The sequence below is a fragment of the Sodiomyces alcalophilus genome, assembly GCF_042370955.1.
Source record: "Sodiomyces alcalophilus JCM 7366 unplaced genomic scaffold ACRALscaffold_5, whole genome shotgun sequence".
In the NCBI taxonomy this organism is placed as follows: Eukaryota; Fungi; Ascomycota; class Sordariomycetes; order Glomerellales; family Plectosphaerellaceae; genus Sodiomyces; species Sodiomyces alcalophilus.
The window spans coordinates 3,606,788-3,625,504 of NW_027263536.1; the positions used below are offsets into that span (position 1 = coordinate 3,606,788).

The following is an 18,717-nucleotide window of genomic DNA, read 5'->3' on the forward strand; positions in this document are numbered from 1 at the left end:
TCCCGTCCACGGGAGCCGGTAACCGTTACTAGTCCGGCCCGCCTATTAATCTATCCCGACCTAGGGACGGATAGGCCGGCCTAAACTCCACCTATCGGGGCCACTAACTCCTTCCTCGTCTACCTAAACTAAACTAGCCGTTCCCCTTAACCTGCCCTTCCTTTAGTTAATCCCGTCCACCTTATATAGTATAACCGTAGCCTTATAAACCGAGAGGCCTAGTTATCTTTAGGTAAAGCATAACTCTCTAACTCTCCTAGGTCTCCTTTATTCACCTCCCTTACTACGACTACACTATAATAAAGCCCTAAGCGTTCTGGCCGGGGCCCTATCTAATAAAAGGCTCTAGTCAGAATAACCATAACTCTAAAAACAGATATTATATTAGTAGTGAATTATAGACCCTTATACTACCACCGTTATTAAGACGACCTAAAAAGCCTATATAAAGAACACTTTTAGAATAAGGCCCGCCACGCTATTATCCTAGATAATAAAAGAACTTACTCTATTTCCTTTATCGCCCTCTCGCGGCTTATCCAGCTTAAGGCTAGGTAATAATGAGGCGTGATATCTATTATGAATATTAATAATAATAAAGCCTATCCGTAGACGCGTATACTATAATAGCACCCTAGACGCGCCCTTTATTAACTAAATAACCGTATCGTAGAAACCCGTAATAGGCAGTTATATCTAGGTAAAAGGGGAAGGAATAATATAAGTAAGGCCTATATTAGGTTATACGACTATTCTAATATAGGACTTTTCTATCTACTTAACTTATCTTATTATTTTCCTTTTCCTTACCCTTTCTTATTTACCTATCTATAATAATAATAATAAAATACACGGATAGGATTCAAGCTACCCGACGCGTAACTTAAGTAAAAACGACGAAACTAACTAGAGAAGGAACCTAACTCCCTCCTTTACGCCGCGATAGCACCGAGTAGAAGCCGTAGTGCGGACGCGGGGGCAGATACGATAAAAGGGGTGGTAGCGACCGGCTTACTACCTAAAAATTCTATAAACCGCCCTTACCGATAACGACCACTACTTAACTCTTATCGCCTAAACCAGGGTAATACCGTAAGTAACTAAACCGAGACTAACACGGGGGCTCCGCGGGCCGCTAGAACGAAAATCCAATAAGTTAAGACGTTAATCCGAACTATACGAGCTAATAGGAACACGATTAATTAGGCCGTGGAGCTAGTAAAGGAGCTTATTAAGCTACGCTGCCTTAATAGCCAGAGCACCGTAACGGCCCTGATTATACACCTCTATACCACTATTCGGAGTATAATCAGGGAAGAACTCCGAAAAGGAATAAAGCTAACCTAGGCCATAATAGCCGTATCGCCACCTACTATAACGCCCCTATAGGACCCGGCCCCCCCTAAAGTGATTCTAGCCCGATACTATAAAGAACTAATTATTAAATATAGAGACTAGCTAGACTAGGCACTTCTAGCCTATATACCTAAAAAGATTATCTAAGCTATAAACATAGCCGCTAGCCGCGATAATACCGCGGCGGCTTAAAGGTTACCTAATAGCGATATATACCTAACCTTTACTAAAGGGGCGTAGTAATAGTCCACCTTCGCTAACTACTAGGTTAAATAGGCCTTCGGCGCCGGAGCTAAGCTAGCCACCTAAACCTACCTAGTCCTAGTAAAAACTATCCCCGGCTTAATCCTAGGCCCTTTAACCGAAAATAAGCTCCTATAATCCCTACACACCTCTAATCCCGATATAAAAATATACCGAGTAAGGACCCGGCTCCCTTAACACGGTACTAGTAAGGTAGCGATACTGCTTATCAAGACTATTATACCGGAAGGCGCGGAAAGCCTTATATAGAATAGTCTCCTTTTTAAAGGTAATAGCTTCCTATATAAGCCTTACGACCCGGATATAAACCTTTTATGGTACTATACCTACCTATAATTCGGGTATAGGGCCGCCTAGTGCCTAAAGGCAGAGAAGCGGTGCCGCTACTATACTAAACCCGAGTCTACCTATTAGGATAGCTTTAAGAACTACCTAGCGTCGGCCCTAAAAGCTACCCGGAGGTACGCCGCTTATAACAGGAACTATAAAGCCTTCGACAACGCCTATTAAGTCAGAAAATAAAAAGCCGCGAGAGCCCGGGAAGTATATAAATACCGGGTAAGGGAATTCGATATCTCGAGGTGGACTAAGGCGGCGTATTAGCGATCCCGCCCCCGCTATCCCTTACCCTCCCCCTCCCCTACCCTATTATAGGCCGCCCCTATCCGCCGCGGCCCCGGCCGCCCGCTAAAAAGACCCCGTGAACACCCCCCGGCCTCTAGACCCCTAGAGCCCTTCCTTATCCCCCGTAAGACCGACCCGACCCCGATATAAGACACCTAGGAGGCCGTACTAGCCGGGTCGACCTTAAACCCCCCCCCCTTTAAATAATAAAACTCCGTGTCCTAATATAGAATATAGGGGCTAAATAGGCCTAAGCGGAGCTTCCGCTATAAGCCCGTACTAAGTACGACGTAATAGCTATCTAAGAGCCAGGGCTTAACCCCTTCACGAAAGGACCTAAAGCCCTAAGTAGGGCTCCGTACCTCCTAATCTAAAGAAGCGGCAGAGCCCTGCTTTATATCTATAAACGATACCCCCCTAGTATATAGATATAGTAAGCCTACCGGGACTCCTATACGGTCACCTTTAGCGTAGGTAACTAAGCTATCACGATCTAGTTAATCTACTCTAAGAACTACTAATCCGCCTTTACCCTATAATATACCCCCCTAACTATAAATCTCGCGGGGGCCCTACCCCGGGGCCGCTATATCCTCCTTAGAGACTTTAACCTTTACTATCCCCTCTAAGCCAGCTACCCTAGATTCTATCCTAAGTCTAGCACCCTTCTTAAGCTAACCGCCCGCTAAAACCTTAACCTAGTTACCCCCCCCGGGATAACCACCTAGTATAAGCTAGGCCGGCGACTAAGCACTATTAACCTTATCTAGGCGTCCTAGGGGCTCCGCTACGGCTATAACGGTATAGATAACAAGGTTATTAGATCGGACCACCTCTCCTAAACCGCGACTATCTACCTTAGTATAGACCGCTTTACCGATACGGCCCCGCCATAGCCCCCTAACCGCCCTTACTAGGTATAGAAGGAATTCGTACCCTCCCTTACCTACTAGGTAGCCCCCGGGATCCTCTCGTGACTAGGCCCCCTAATAACGCCCTTTAATATCGATAAGGCCCTTAACTAGCTAACATATAACCTTACTATCGTTACCGACTAAATAGCCCCGTGATACTAACCCGGCCCCCCCGGCCGCCCACCTTACCTATAATAGACTAATAAACTAACGTCCTTAACCTAAGAAGCCCGTAGAATATATAAGCGATATATAGCGAGGAAATCACGGAATAGGTAGGAGGAATATAAGTAAGCTAAGCTCCGCCGCGATAAAGCTATAGCGGCGGCGAAAAGGTAGTATTAGCGCCACCTCCTTTACTCGACCTAAGCGAATAACGGGCTCCTTTAGAGGCTCTAAAGATAGGCCCGAACTAAGGGACACTAACCGCCTAGGCCCCTTACTATACCCCCGCTACGCCGCGACTAAGGCGATCCTATAATATCCTATAATAAAAAGGCAGATATCCTATACGCTAAGTTTTTCCCTCCCCCTAGGGACTCGGACCCTAGGCCCCTAGGCCGGGCATACCCCTCTAGGTAGGATATAGACCGGACCGTTACTATAGCGGATATCCGGGGCCGCCTCCGCTAGACTAAACTATAGGCCGCCCCCGGCCCGGACGGCTTCCTTATAGGCCTCCTAAAGGCCTATAGCCCGGTCTTATATTAGATCCTAGCCACGATCCTCTCGGCCTACTTAGTTATAAGTTACCTCCCGCGCTATTACTATACCGCTACTATTATAATTATCTAAAAGGAAGGCCGCCTATAAGGCGACTATAAGATAGCTAGAGGCTAGCGACCGATCTCCCTCCTTAATATAATTAGAAAGTTACTTAAAGGTATTATAACGGACCGCTTCGCGGCTATAATAGAGGAATACCGGCTACTCCCTAATAGCCAGATAGGGAATAGACCCGGGTATAGTATAGAGACGGCTATTTAGTATACGATAAAAGCCGTTAAGGCCGCCTAGGCCCTAGGCGGTACCCCCGCGATACTCTAACTAGATATACGCGGGGCCTTCGATACTATCCCCCACGCTAGACTTCTCAAGTCCCTTAAATATAAGGGTTTCCTAGACTAGGCCGTCTAGCTAATTAATAGCTTCCCCTAAGACCGGATAATCTACCTCCTTTTTAATAGCTAGACGGTAACCCCGCGGCCCCTATATACCGGCGTACTATAAAGGTCTCTAGTCTCCCTAATCCTCTTTATCTTATATATTTCTACTCTATATAAAGAACTTAAATACGCCGCGAGAACCACTATTATCGGCTTTACCGATAATATAAATATTATCGCCTTTAGCCGTATAAAAGCCTAAATATAACACCGACTCGCCTCCGCTTAGCGGATATATAAAGCTTAGTCCTAGGTAAACGGCCTTTAATTTAAGCCCTCGAAATATATCTTTATACCCTTTATAAAATCCTACTCCTTATCCCTATTACCCCTCCACCTTAGCACCGTTCCGGTACCGCCCTTAACGGAGGCTAGGTTCCTTAGCGTATAGCTAGACTAGAAACTAAACTTCTTATGATATAGGAAGGAGATTTAGAGTAAACTAGCGATATAGAACTATACCCTAACCCGGCTCGCCGCGGTAGCCTAGGGCTATAGCTTCGCCGATACCCGACGCCTTTATACCGCTATAATCCGCCTAACTATCTCCTACTATACCCTTACCTTCTATAAAATCACTAATAGACCCCGCTATAGCCTCGCTACGGCTCTTAGCTTAGCCTAAAATAAGTGCCTTAGGACTATTACGGGAGCCTATAGGGCCACGCTAATCCGGATCCTAGAAAAAGAGACGTTTATCCCCCCCCTTAACCTATATCTTACCCGCCTTATAGCTAAAAGAGCTCTTAACTACTAAAATACCGGAACTAAGGGACTTATCCTAGCCGGCGCCTAAGCCGCTATAAGAGTATTAGCGGCACCGAGGCGTAGCTATATCGCCTAATAAGTACTCGCCTAGCCCGCTTAATCCTTTACCGCCTAGGACTAAGTAAATAATTCTAACCCGGATACCGCCCTCTAAGAGGAGTAAAAGAAAAGGTGGCGGGACTTAGGATCTACGCGGAACCCGACCTATACCGTAGCGGTACTAAATCGAAACCTATATAAAAAAGACCTTTAGAGATATAAAGGCCTCCTAAAGCCATAAAGCTCCGTCCTTACCTAAATCCGCTCTAAGAAACTAAGCCTTAGAGCCTTCCTCTTTAAAGCGAGGGTCCCCGGTTTTACTATAGCCCGGTGCCCTTACGGCGATAGGGGGGCGGAGATAGCTAAATATATTATCCTATAATACTATAGTATCACTCTAGAATCGCGACGGGACCTTTATAGTACCGTAAAGAGGCCGATCTTAACTAGGGGAGACCTTTTCGACGCCCTAAACCACCCTGAAAAGGTAAAAGTAATCGCGAAATAGTTCCTACGCCTTAGCCGTTTAAATAACTTCCGTCTTACTTTAGAGATTATAATAAACTATACCTTAGAGACCCTATAGCGGGACCGGCCCGGTATAAAGGATACGAAACAGAGATAGCACCTAACCTAGACTTTTATATTCACTTAGGGGCCCTATATACCGGGGCCCTAGCGGCACTAAAGGGATATACCTTAGCGGCCTTTACTCTTTACTTAGCCTTATTTCTAGCACCCTCCTCTTTACTCTTACTCTTAGTAGTATTATCGCTATTAGCGTTATATTCGTGACCCTATCCCGCTATATTAGCTTTACTCTACTATAAAAGGAGTATAGGGATATATACGGCCACCTCTAATAGAATAGCGATTATTCCCTTTAACCGATTTAATTAACGCTTTAGGCTAGCTAGTATAGTATTATTACCGTGGCGGCGGTTAGCGGGGCGAGTATACCTAGCGGCGCGCTTAAAGGATACCACCGCCGCTATAAGTCGACCTTAAGCCTATTCTAGGTTAGCGCGGTATAGCCTCGGCACCCCTAGGGCCTTAACTTATAACCACTCTATCACCGCCCTTACCGATAACCGCTATATACTCTTAATAACGCTTAAGGACGCGCTATTAGTGCTTTAAAGCTATAGCTAGAACCTATTCTAGATATTAGAACCCGCTATTACCGCCCCGGCACCACTAAGCCACCACTATAAGACTAACTTATATCCTTATAAGTCCGCTAACTATTAGTATACTAATAGTAAGCTACGCCCTTTCTAGTAGTGTTAATATATACTTCCACGTTTTCGGGTTTTTCGCCCCTAAGGCGTTTAGTGTATCTAAGGCATCTATTTAAAGTTAGAGACGGCCACCTAGCGGTATTACTCTAGCACCCTAAAGGCACCTCCAGGAAAACCCATAGTAGTACCCGCGCGGCTCTAGCGTCGTAATAGCGGGAATTACCCTTTTTTTTAGGCTATTTCTTCTTAGGCGGTATCTAGGAAGCTATTAATACTAAGCTTAGAACTAACGCGCCCCCTTACGGCACCCCCTTAAACTTATATTAAAGACTTCGGGCTATTAATTATTTTAACTATTATTTTAACTGACTATAGCCTATCCTGTTAGCCCGCCCTAAAACCGCTAACTCCCTACCCGCGTTACCGCGCTGCCACTTATAAATTAACGCTACTATAGAAAAGCGGAAAATAGCGACCCGGCCTATCCACGACTTATTAAACGCTTTATTAGTAACTACGGCACGGAGCCGGGAATAGAGGTAGGAGAAGGGGGATAGGCGGCTTAATAGGAAACCTATGATATCGCGATAGGAGGGTTAAAGGAGGGAAAATAAGAAGAAGGGCGGAGGCCCTTAAAATTTTCTATTAACCTAACTATAACTATAGGAAGCTGCCGAATTCGGCAGGCATATATAATAAAGGCAGGAGCCCCTGCTAAATCCCCCGCCTAAAAGGAAGGTGTAAATAAACCGGCCACCCCGATATAAGGAGGATTCCTAGAGCGCGGAGCCGCCGCGGACCTCTTTCGGCCCCCTGTATAGGGTGCCGCGTCCCTAGGCTAACTTAAAACCCCTAGCCTGTTACCTTCCCGTTAGCCACTAGACTAAAGGTATAATCCAGATACGTATTAAGCTACTACCGGGGCCGTCGAGGCCCCGTTACGGCACCGATCCTAGCGAGGAGAGTATAGGGGTTTTTCTACCCGAACGGGTTTTTCCCCCCTATAACCATCTAAGAAGGACCGTATAGCCTAAGCCGGGCTCCTAGACTAGTTAGGATACCGGAGTAAGAGAATAATAATAATAATAATAATAATAATAATAATAATAATAATAGCATCGCTATTATAGTAAGTTATCTATCCCCGTCTATATTAAGGGTATCGACTTATCCTATCGACTCCTTATTAGGCTATATATTATCTCTACGTGGTTCTGTGTATCGCGTATAGGATCGCGGGCGGCTTAGGATTCGGCTAATATCGTGATAGATTATTATTATTATTATTACCACCGTTACTATCACTACTATATAAGTATTATATCCCCTTCGCGTAGACTATAGGCTGACTTATAGTATTAGAGCAGACTACTATTATATAATAGCGCCCCCTGCTTTAGCTAATAAGCATAAAAAGTCCGGCGCGGCCAGTAAATCCAAGAAGTCCGGTAAGGCCGGTATAAAGTCTACTAAGGTGGTACCTAAGGTTATTAATAAGGGGATAACTAAGACTACTAGGAAGAAGGCATAGCGGGCCGCTAAGAAGGCTTAGGCTAAGGCTAAGGCCGCGGCTATAGCGGCTACTCTTAAGCAGTAGTAGTAGTAGTAGTAGCAGTAGTAGTCTAACTCTTTATCGGACTTATTATCGGATTCGTCCTCGGATTTATTGTCTTTTTCCTCCTTAAAGGACAAAGCTATTAAGTAGCTAGGTACGGCGGTTACTCTAGCTAAGTAAGCTACGCCGGTTAGGACCGTTAAGAAGCCGGCTACTATAGCTACTCCGGTCACTAAGTCGACTAGCCCTCTCCTTTTAGGGTATAATAATTCGCTATAGGGTACTCTTAAGCCCCTCGGTAACCTAAAGGGCGTCCTTAACTATACTAGTCAGGACGTTATTATAAGCGGTGGTGCTAATAAAGCCACCCTCTTTAATAATAAGGAAGCTAACTCCGATAAGTCGTTATCGTCGGAGTTCGCTTTATCTATAAACGGGTCTAGCGATAGACCCTCGGACTTTAGTGATAGTAGCGGCGTCGAAATACCGGTGCGTCCCGTTATTTTAGTTAGGTTAGGCCTAGAGCTTCGTGCTCCCTATAGGCGGTGCGCCCGCGTACTGGGTTTCCTAGTGCTACGTGGCGATAGCGTTACCGGTCTTATTACTATACGGCCCTACTATAGTAGTAAGCTATCCGATAAATACCACTACTATTATAATAGTAATAGCCGCGATTACGAGTTAATACGTTTATATAGCTATAGTCCCCTCTACTTTAACCGCTCTTAAGGTTATTAACTGGATATATAGCTTTTATTATAAGCGGAGCGGGTAGCTAAGAAGCTATAGAAGATATTAATAGCGGCTATATAGGGCGGCGGTGGTCTAGACGACTAGGCGTCTATAAGTTAGCCCGATATCCTTATAAAAAGCACCGCTAATATATATAAGCGCCGGGCCTTCCGGGTCTAAATTAAGCTATACTAGGCCCTTAAGGCTATAAAGAAGTACGCCCGCGATAATAAGGGGTTTGACCCCCTAGAGCGTCGTCGCTAGGAGGAGGAGGAGGAGGCGGAGAAGAAGCGCCGCGATACTCCTATTAACACGGAGCGCTACCTAGCCACTATTACCCGCTATCTAGGCTAGTTAGTTAAATAAAATTCGAAGTTAGCCGGTCTTTATAAAAAAACCTGCTATAAAAAATAAATAAGGATTATATACGGTTATCGTTAGGCTCGTACTAAGGGGAGTTAGGGGTGGGGGGGGCGTTAGCGTTTCTTTTTTTTTTTTTTGTTTTTAATTTTTTTTTTTCTCTTTCTATTTTTTTATTTTTTTTCTTCCCTAGACCTAAATAAGAAAAGTCTTTACGGGGCGCCGACGATACTATTAACTAGTCCTACTCTTTTGATTATAATACTCCTCGATAAGCGTATCAGGGAGATATCTTCGTGGTTCCTATATATTATATTTATATTTATACCCGGCCTACTTAATAAGGTATTCGCGCCTATTCCCGTTATAGCGATAAGCCAGGACTTCCTTTACCTTATATTTATCCGACTCTTATAGTTCGACCTTAACGTCCACGGGTATAGGCGACCTACCGTCCCGAGACTTCTATAGTTCGAGGAGTAAGATTAGGAAAACGTTATAAATCTTTATCGACTCCGGGAGCTATAGCTTATAGGCGAGCCTATACTAGCCTATTACGGATATAATCTTATAGGGGCCGAGGAACTTATCTAATAGTTTCTTATTAGGGCGATATTACTTAATATTCTTTAAGGATAATAGTATATAGTCGCTAATCTTAAAACGCTAGGCCGCCCGGCCGGCGTTATAGTACTATTCGTAAATAGTTTAGGCTTTCCTAATAAGGACCTTTATAGCCCTACGATTTAATATAAGGTGCTTTACCCTTTACTTAGCTATAGCGGCACGAACCTTACCCGACTTATATATCTATATATTATATAGTCTATATAGGTTAAAACCTATTAGCGTAATAAAAGGGGTTTACCGGATAGCTAAATACTATACTATATTATAGGTAAACTAGGCTAGGGGTAGCTAGTTAACCTAGTCGTCCTGTTATAGGGCACTGAATACCCATAGGAAGTGCTCTAAGTTCTGGTTCTATCGTTCCGTCTAGCTATCCGTCTAGGGGTGGAACGCGGTTAATAACCGCCGCTTAACGCTTAGGAGGCTATATAGGGTAGTCTAGAACTTACTAGTAAATAGGGACCCTTAGTCTAAAACGATGCTATTAGGTAGGCTATAGATACTAAAAACGTGTACCTATAGGATACTAGTAAGACCCTTAGCTATTAAAGAGCTGCTATAAGGGATATAGATCGCGTACTTAGTGTATCGATATATCACGACTAAGATAGAATCCCTTTTCTTTCCCTATAAGGTTATAGGGGGGAGGCCTATCACGAAGTTTATTAAGATCTCTTAGAACGGCTATTCGGGTATAGGCAGAGGTGCTAGGAACCCGAAGGGCTTATACTAGCGCGGTTTAGTCCTTTAATAGATACTATATATAGGTACGAACTTCTTAACGTCTCGCGAGAGGTATTCCTAGTAGTAAGACTCGGAAATCCTCTTAATTATCCGACCTAACCTATAATAGCCTATAGTAGGCGTATTATAAAATACCTAGAGGACCTTATCGCGTAAACCTAACTAGTTTAGTATAAAAAGACGGTCCCTAAAGTAGACCGTACCTTAACTATTATAGGACTATAGGTCCGTTAAGTTATCCTTTAATACTAAGGAGATATAAAAGGGATCGTCCTTTTAAGTAAAGATAATCTTATCCTTTAGGCTAGATAGACCTAAGGGCTTAGGTATACCTCGGGCCCTTATAAGGCTAATAACGAACTTCTTAGTGAATCCCTTAACGGGCTTCTACCGCTCCGCTTCGAGATCTGCCTAATCTATAGCGAGCTACGGCTTCCGTAAAAGCCTATCTACGGGGTTCTAAACGCCTAAGCGGTAACGAATCTTAAAATCAAAGCTTAATAGCTCCTTTAGCTAACGGGTATATTAAGGTTTAATTTATAGTTTATTTAGTAAATACCGGTGGTTTAAATAGTTAGTTAGTACCTTTACTAGGGTCTAATTATACGTTAAATAATAGCGCTATTACCGGAATACTTTAGTAATCGCTATTAACTCGGTATCTAGTATTAGATAGTTTAGTTCGGGTCCCCTTAGCTTCCTAGATAGGAACGCCACGGGTCGCTAGGTTCGGTCCTTATACTAGCTAATTATAGCGCGTAGTATAAAGTTAGACGCGTCGGGTTCTACACGAATAGGTAGGGCTAGGTTAAAATACCATAGCACGGGTACCGACTAGAATAATAATTATAACTTCTTAAAAGCGGCCCTCTCTATATCCCCTAACTAGAACGTACCTGGTCTGCCCCCTAACCTTAATAGGTCTATAAAAGGGGTAGCGACCTTAGAGTAGCCTTCGATAAAACGTCGGTAGAAACCGGTAAAACCTAAAAAGACCTAAATCTTCTTAACGGAAATAGGTTCCTCCTAATCCTTAATAGCCTCGACCCTTTTCGGGTCTATAAAGACCCTATTAGGGCTATATATAAAGCCTAAGAACTCGACCTCTTACGTCTCGAACACGCACTTCTAAGGGTTTACCAATAGGGACTATTTCTTTAGGAGTATAAGGATCTCCTTAACGTGCACGCGATAGGTATTAAGATCCTTACTATAAATCAGGATATCGTCTAGATATATAACGCAGATAGTATCGATAAAACCCTTTAAGGCTTTATTAATATAATACTAAAAACTAGCGGGGGTATTATATAGACTAAAGGGTATTGCTAAGTACTTAAAGTATCTGTACTTAGTTCTAAAAGCCGTTTTTTACTCGTCCCCTTCTTAAATTCTTAAGTGATAGTAGGCGTCCTTAAGGTCTAACTTAGTATAAACCGTGGAGGATATAAGGCGGTTAAGGATCTTATATATTAGGGGGAGCGGGGTTTGGTCTTTACGGGTAACCTTATTAAGACCTTAATAGTCTATATATAAACGTAGCTATCCACCCTTTTTTAGTATAAACAGGATCAGGGCGCCCGTAGAGCTTATCGATAATCGAATCCACCCTTTAGCTATAGCCTCCTTAATATATTCTTATAGGACGGCTAGTTCTTACTCGGCTAAGGGGTAGATAGGGCTAAATAGGGGTAACTTACCTTCCTTTATCTTAATTATATAATCCTAATACTAGTAGGCGGGTAGACGGCCGGCCTTTATACCGTTAAAAACGTTTAAAAACTCTTAATAATACTTAGGGATAATATTCCCTAACTCGTCCTTATCTAGTAACTCTTAATATAGCCCGGGATTAAGATATTCCAGGATTCCTTTATTTAGTTAGGTCGGGTTAGGGGGCATAGGGGGTATAGGTTATAACGGGTCTAATTAGATAATAGGGATTAAAGGACTATTAGGTAACGTATCCTCTTCTTCCTTAATAGCGTTCCACTTCATACCGATAACTCGGCTAATACGGGGAGTACCGGACTTTATAAGGCGGATAATAAGCTATACGTGCTCCTTCGCCTTTTTTAACTCTCTCCGACCCGGGACGCCTTAAAGGTCCTTTTACTAGAATCGATATATCTATTCGCCGGACCGGAAAAAGGTAATAGGGTTATATTCCACTAACCAGGGTATACTAAGGATAACTTAGGACCTATCGGGGTCTATATCTAGCACCTTAAACTTAATCGGATATATCCGGGTCCGGTCCTAACTATTTATAACTTTAATATATATCTTAAAGGACCCGATAGAATATATATAAACCCTAGGGATAACCTATCTAAGTCGTTTCGGCGGTCCTAGGGGACTATAGTCGGGAGGTAGGGCCTTTTAGTCGATTAGGTTAACCTCGGCGCCTTTATTAAGCTTAGCGCTCTGGCGGCCCTATCCGCCGCTTAACCGTAACTTTAACTTCGCCTTAATCACGCCCTTATTAGCGAAGAACGGCTAAGACGGCGGCCCTTCCTAGGCCTAAGCCTATCTAATAACAGGGTGCCTCGGGTTAACTAATAGGTTATTCGGGTTCTAACTAATAGAGTATCCTAATAACTAACCTGACTTAAAGGGTTTCTTCGGGTATTTATTCCGGTAATAACCCTTTTTATTATAGCTAAAGTATATAACGCCGCTATTATTATACCTCTTAGGGGGCCCGGGGGCTTCTATATCGTTTATTTTAATTAATTCTATAAAACCTTAGGGAGGTATAAAGGGCCGAATAGTTATAGTACGGGCCTTATTAGGGGCCCTATTACGCCTATACTTCTTACCGCGGGGCTACCTTAGGCGATTATTCCGGGGCGTCTCTTCTTTATTCTTATATAAAAGAGTAATCTCTGCCTATTAGGCTATAACACCTAACGCCTTACTATTAGTAGGGATACTAGCGGCTATAATCTAGTTATATAGCGGCTTATTAAGCTTCGTTAAGATTAATTATATACGCTACTTATTAAAAAAGGGTAGGGATACTTTATTAAATAACGAGTCTAGCCTATTAATAAACTTAGCGTAGGTCTAATTAGGTTTTTATATAGTCTAGTCTAAGAATAGCTTCTTAGTTATAGATATTTTACGGGTTTTATTATTAACTAACTACTCGGTTAGGAAGGTCTTAAGGTCCTTTTAGGTAGCACCTTTAGTCTTCCTATAAACGCGCCTATAATAGGCACGCTATTAGGATTTTATAATTTTTAGTAATAGGGTAAAGGTAAAATAGATTTTCTCTGTTTTAGACGGCTTAACCTTATCGAGTATAAAGCGCTCCTTAATTTCTTTAATAAACGTCTAGAACTAGTTATAGGACTGCCTATCCTATTCGGGGAGCTTTTATAGGACCTTATACTAGCTTTTACGGGAGTCCCCTTTAGGGACACACTTAGAGGTATCGGGGTCCTTCCCTTATTAAAGGGTAAGGAGGCGCTTCTCCTTCTTTTCACGGGCTTAGCGGTCCTTATAATACTTAATCAGGAAATCGAGTTCCGCCGATAATAAAGTGCCGGGGGGGCGGCTCTTAAGGTCTTTAATATCGAATTAAGGTCCTATCCGGATAACTTAGGGGGTCCCTTAGTCGAGTAGTGGTCCTACTATAGGATCACGAGTATCCGGGTTAGCTTATCCGCGAATCTTGAATTCGGGGCTACTATCTTTATCCTCTAACTTAGGCGTAAGGGATTACTCGTGATCGGCGCCTAATAGCCCGGCTTTAGCTCCTTTAATAATAGGGGAAGTATCCCGGGTATAAATAGTAATAGTACGTTTAAGGGGTATCTTAGGTATTAGTTAGGGGTAATAATAGGATTTAAAAAATAACTAATCTTTTAAACTCTTAATAGTCGTTATACCCATAAACGGTTAGAACGAATAAAATATTATAGGTTTTATATAAGGAGTAAAAAGAGTTATTAAGACTATAATAAGAATAGGTTATAAAGCTAACCTTAGGGGGGGAATAATTATAAGATTATTCGTTAAGCCCTTTTAACTCAGGACTTAACGGGAAACACCCTATTTAAGGACCAGTAACTATCCTCCTTAGGATCGGTATATAATAACCTAAGGCTCTAAGACTATAGGTCTTAGGCCAGCTTAATAATCCTAAAACATAACTCGGTCCTAATTATCCCTAGGGTTAACCTTAGGGCCGGTTCCGGGTTCTTAACGCATTCTTTAACGCCTCTAAGTCCTATCCGACTCCCTCGAATAGAATATCCCTGATAGGATACCTAGTGGTTCTAAGGATAACTCTTTTCCTTATATTCCCACTAAGGTATATTATAGTGCTTTTACCCTTCTTTTATCTATATATTTAATATCGTGGACTTATACTCTTTTATAGTCTATAATGAATATAAGCCATACTTTGTACGATATTAGTGTCCTGACACCACCCTGTGTAATATAATCTGCTACGGCAGTAACGACTCGACTCGGATCTCTGATCTGTGTGCCAAAATCCTGCCCTAGATCCTGCGGCAGATCCACCTCTAAGTTAGGGTCGGAATAACCTATTCCGCACCTGTTGCGGGCCAGCCTGTGCAACTGCTTCTCTTTCATTCAGTTCAACAGTTTGTGGAATAAGGGGCGTACAAATACCGGTACTGGCATCCAAGGGTCTTGCTATCCGGATTTCTTTTCTTACCGACCTCCTCTACGCTACAGAACCACTAATCGGCATGTCCAATCAATTATTTGGTATTATTCCGGCTGGCCAATCAGTCCTGACCGAGCCGGTCTCATCACCTTCACAGGGTTCTTTCATTTACGCAATCTCTACCACCACACCCATCACTCACGTAGTCGTCTTCATGCTGCCGGGCGTGGCACTTCCACCCGATACGGCCGCAGCCATCTACTTCTCTGCCGCTCCCACTGTCGCCTCCGCTGACCACGCCGCGGAATTCCGGTTTTTAGGCGGCGTCGGCCCTGGCAAAGAAAGTGCCATTTTCAAGATTCATCCTGGAGATGAGGCCACTACTGTGACAACAACGAACTTCATGATTGGTATCTCTATCGAAGAAGCCGGAGCTGTGGCTTCTCAAATTCACCTTAGAGATTCGGAGTGTGTGAAGCGAGGGGTCCAGACTTCGACAACAGTTCTTGCACAAAGAATCATCCAAAATGCCTTTAATTTCTTATCAGGGTTCAGCGGGACAACTGGCTCCGAAGGCGTGGAGGTGGTGCCTCTTAAGGCATTCCAAGAGTGGTGGAAGAAATTTGAGACACGAATCAGATCTGACCCAAGCTTTTTGGATAAGCAGCAAGACTGATCTTTCTTATCCGTATGCACATTTCGGGCTGCACGACGCTAAAACAAGGCGCAACGAGTCCCTCAACATTCTTCAATGACTTCAAGCACCGACCGCTCAGCTAATGGTGCGACTATTCCAGTGCCCACCAAAAGGACTACTATTCCAGCCGTCCACCACCAAACTATGGTTAGGTCGCACCGGGAAACTCACATTGCTGAAAATCTAATATTCCCCAACGTTTGAAATCCAGTTTCAACTCTAGAAACCCTGTTGAATCATTGATTAGTGTGAGGCGACCGGTTATTACACACCCGTAAAACTCTGGATGATACGTCCGCGCCTCTGCTGGCACACTCTTCCGAGTGAGACCAGTCTTGCCATGCACAAGTTTATGGGTCAAAGTGAATATCCTTCAGAACCTGCCACTTCCTTGCAATCCCCGCCAGTTTGTTTAACCGTGAGATGCTTGACAGTGTGCCCAGGCATACCAACGTATCATCAATCCTCCTCTAGAGAGGCCATGGTAACGTATTCATTCGGACGGGGCTCCATGCTCGACTCCTTGTCCGACAGTCGCCATTTCAGGCACCAACTTCTCTCTGAACCTCTCTGCTTTGGGTGCGAAGCGCGACACCACCGAGATCTAAAAATTGTCCCCAAGTCTTGCTGCAAGGGGATCCAGGGTGGATCTGGGTGCGGTTAGCGGAGATAACCTGCGAGCTTGCATAGAGTCGCTCATATCCAAGGCACTACACTCGTCCGAGTCTATGTTCCCAAGATCCATCTGGTCGACATCCCCCTCCTCCATAACCCGTTCATAGTCATAAGTACGGCGTTCAAATAGCCTATTTGTAAGAGAGTAATCCAGTCTGAATCTCAGGGGACTCGTAACAAACCGATTGAGTCGTATAATAGAATTTAGCCACCTGATCCGATGGAGCCGGCGGGCACGCTCGTGGAACAGGATCGTTATGATAGCACCGAGAAGGATTAGCGGGATGATCGTGGATCCAGAATTCGCCCTGGCCTTGTCCATAATGCTGTCCAGAGCCCCATGCCCTTTGTGTACGCTCAGAGTAATGTCGTACGCCGACCCAGCCAGCTCAAAATCAGCAGCACCAGGGACATTGCTGCCGAAACCCACCGGGAAAGAAATATACTGGCGCTGTGGAGGGATCTGACCAGAAGCGTAAAGGATCACTCTCCCTAATGTCCAGCTTACTTCCACCCCACCAATCCTGTTCAATGGTTGGAAGGGGGCCACGAAGCTTCTCTCTTTCCCCGTTTCGATGTTGATTTCGGAAATGTTTGAGTCAAAACTCAGGTCATGCTCCACCCCGAACCTCGGGAATCCAATGCCCTCATACAATATGTTGATCAACCAGGATGCTTTGAAACAAGCCTCCTGTGCGTCCTCTACCTTCCCCTTGACCTTTCTGTCCATTAGGTCTGCTATGACTTCGTCCCAGCTTCGACTGCAGAAATCCAGGACCCTCTGTTGATAGGTAACGGGCTTATAAGCCTCGTGCTTTCCTCCGAACACTCCATGGGTTGTATGCCAATATTCGGATACTCCGACAAAGCGATTGATACTGAAGTCGATTAATGGTACATGTTCCCCATTTAAAAGACAAGGTTCGTCGATGCACGGCGCATCTTTCCTCAGCAATGGTTCCGTTTTTGCAAGACACCCACTAAAGTTCCCAGTTCCCACGAGAGTAAATTCGGTATTTGGCACAGTGCGAGGCAACGACTCGTTGTTAAGCGTCGTGCGAAGACCACTAGGCATGCAAGGGTCAAGGACGTCGAAGCCAACAGGCCGATCGTATGCATCTAGAAGTTTGTCGATATACCTCTTGCGGGCCTGATTGGCGCCATAACCAAGCCACGAAGCCGTGAAGACCTTGTACTCCGAGATCGTGCCATCAATATTCCGAAGTCGAATAAGTTTAAGGTCTTCGGCATGCTTTTCCGCCTCGGTTGCATTTGGAACAAATGCAATCTGTGCCGATGCACCGCCCATGTCAAGGAAACCGTATGTATGGTGCCCGTTGTGATTATCAAGGTCGTCCTGGTAATCGAACAAACCGAGAAGATAGTTGACGGCAAGCCAGCCATACAGACCTTCAGTCTCGCCGGAAATGACTTGTACGTTGGTGGAACAGTCTGGGAGCGAAAAAGAAGTGCTGTCACGCAGATATGAGCACATGGCGAGGAGCAGGCCTTGCCGCCGCCCGGCAGGAAGCAATCGCATTCCTGCCGTAGCCATTATATAGACGGGTGTATCAGGTACTTTATCGTGGGGGACCTTGACCAGGGCAAGTTCCACCAAGAACCTAAGATGGTCACTCCCTATGGTCTCCGGAACTGATGCAAAAGATGACACGCCAGGACGGATCTTCTCGCTGCTTTCGAGCTTGATGGCGGGCAAGCGGCGTAGTTCTTCAAGTGTAGCATGCTGGGTGACCTTTGCCGGGTCTTCCCATTTGTAAATGTACATACGAGTGCCCGAAGAGCCAGCATCGAAGACGACGCCGTATCGCCCTGGAAAAGTAAAACACATGTTAGTTACATTGGCGTTTGGCATACACGGGAGAACCTATTCACAATTTTGCCCCATGTGGCTAGAAATGCACCTACTACTATAAGGCGATGGGGTTCTTTGGCTGAATTCATGGACACCATACCACGAGGAAATCAGTTTCCAGGGGCCTCGGGCTAGTTTGTATAGGCATTAGGCGGGATCTGTCGCATAGGCTGGCCTAAAGCAGGTCCGGAACGGGTTATGCCGGGCCCGAAGGTGGGAGTGGATCTGCCGCAGGAATAAGGGCAGGAATTTAGCACTACAATCAGAGATTTCTATAGAGTTAATTAAATTAATAGATCGATCGCTTATTTTTACGTAATTAAGTTATGCGCTATTCGTAATAATTAAGAGTCTTATTTACTTAATAATCTATTAAAGCTATTTACGCCGAGCTGCCTATAGCTATAACTATAACCTTAAATACGACTATCTAT

The 18,717-nt window shown here is 44.2% G+C and overlaps 2 protein-coding genes across 2 annotated transcripts; one reads left to right on the top strand and one right to left on the bottom strand.

The window, feature by feature from the left end:
- Window positions 1-15,120: 15,120 nt before the first annotated feature.
- On the top strand, window positions 15,121-15,714 carry ACRALDRAFT_1035108 (uncharacterized protein; the record flags this gene model as incomplete). Its single annotated transcript, XM_071014986.1, has 1 exon — window positions 15,121-15,714. The coding sequence occupies one exon, from the start codon at window positions 15,121-15,123 to the stop codon at window positions 15,712-15,714; it is 594 nt and encodes a 197-aa protein (XP_070874260.1).
- A 625-nt stretch (window positions 15,715-16,339) lies between these two features.
- On the bottom strand, window positions 16,340-18,316 carry ACRALDRAFT_2042984 (uncharacterized protein; the record flags this gene model as incomplete). The annotated part of the gene is made up of 2 exons (XM_071021304.1): window positions 16,340-18,240; window positions 18,304-18,316. The coding sequence occupies 2 exons, from the start codon at window positions 18,314-18,316 to the stop codon at window positions 16,340-16,342; spliced, it is 1,914 nt and encodes a 637-aa protein (XP_070874261.1).
- Between the last annotated feature and the right edge of the window lie 401 nt (window positions 18,317-18,717).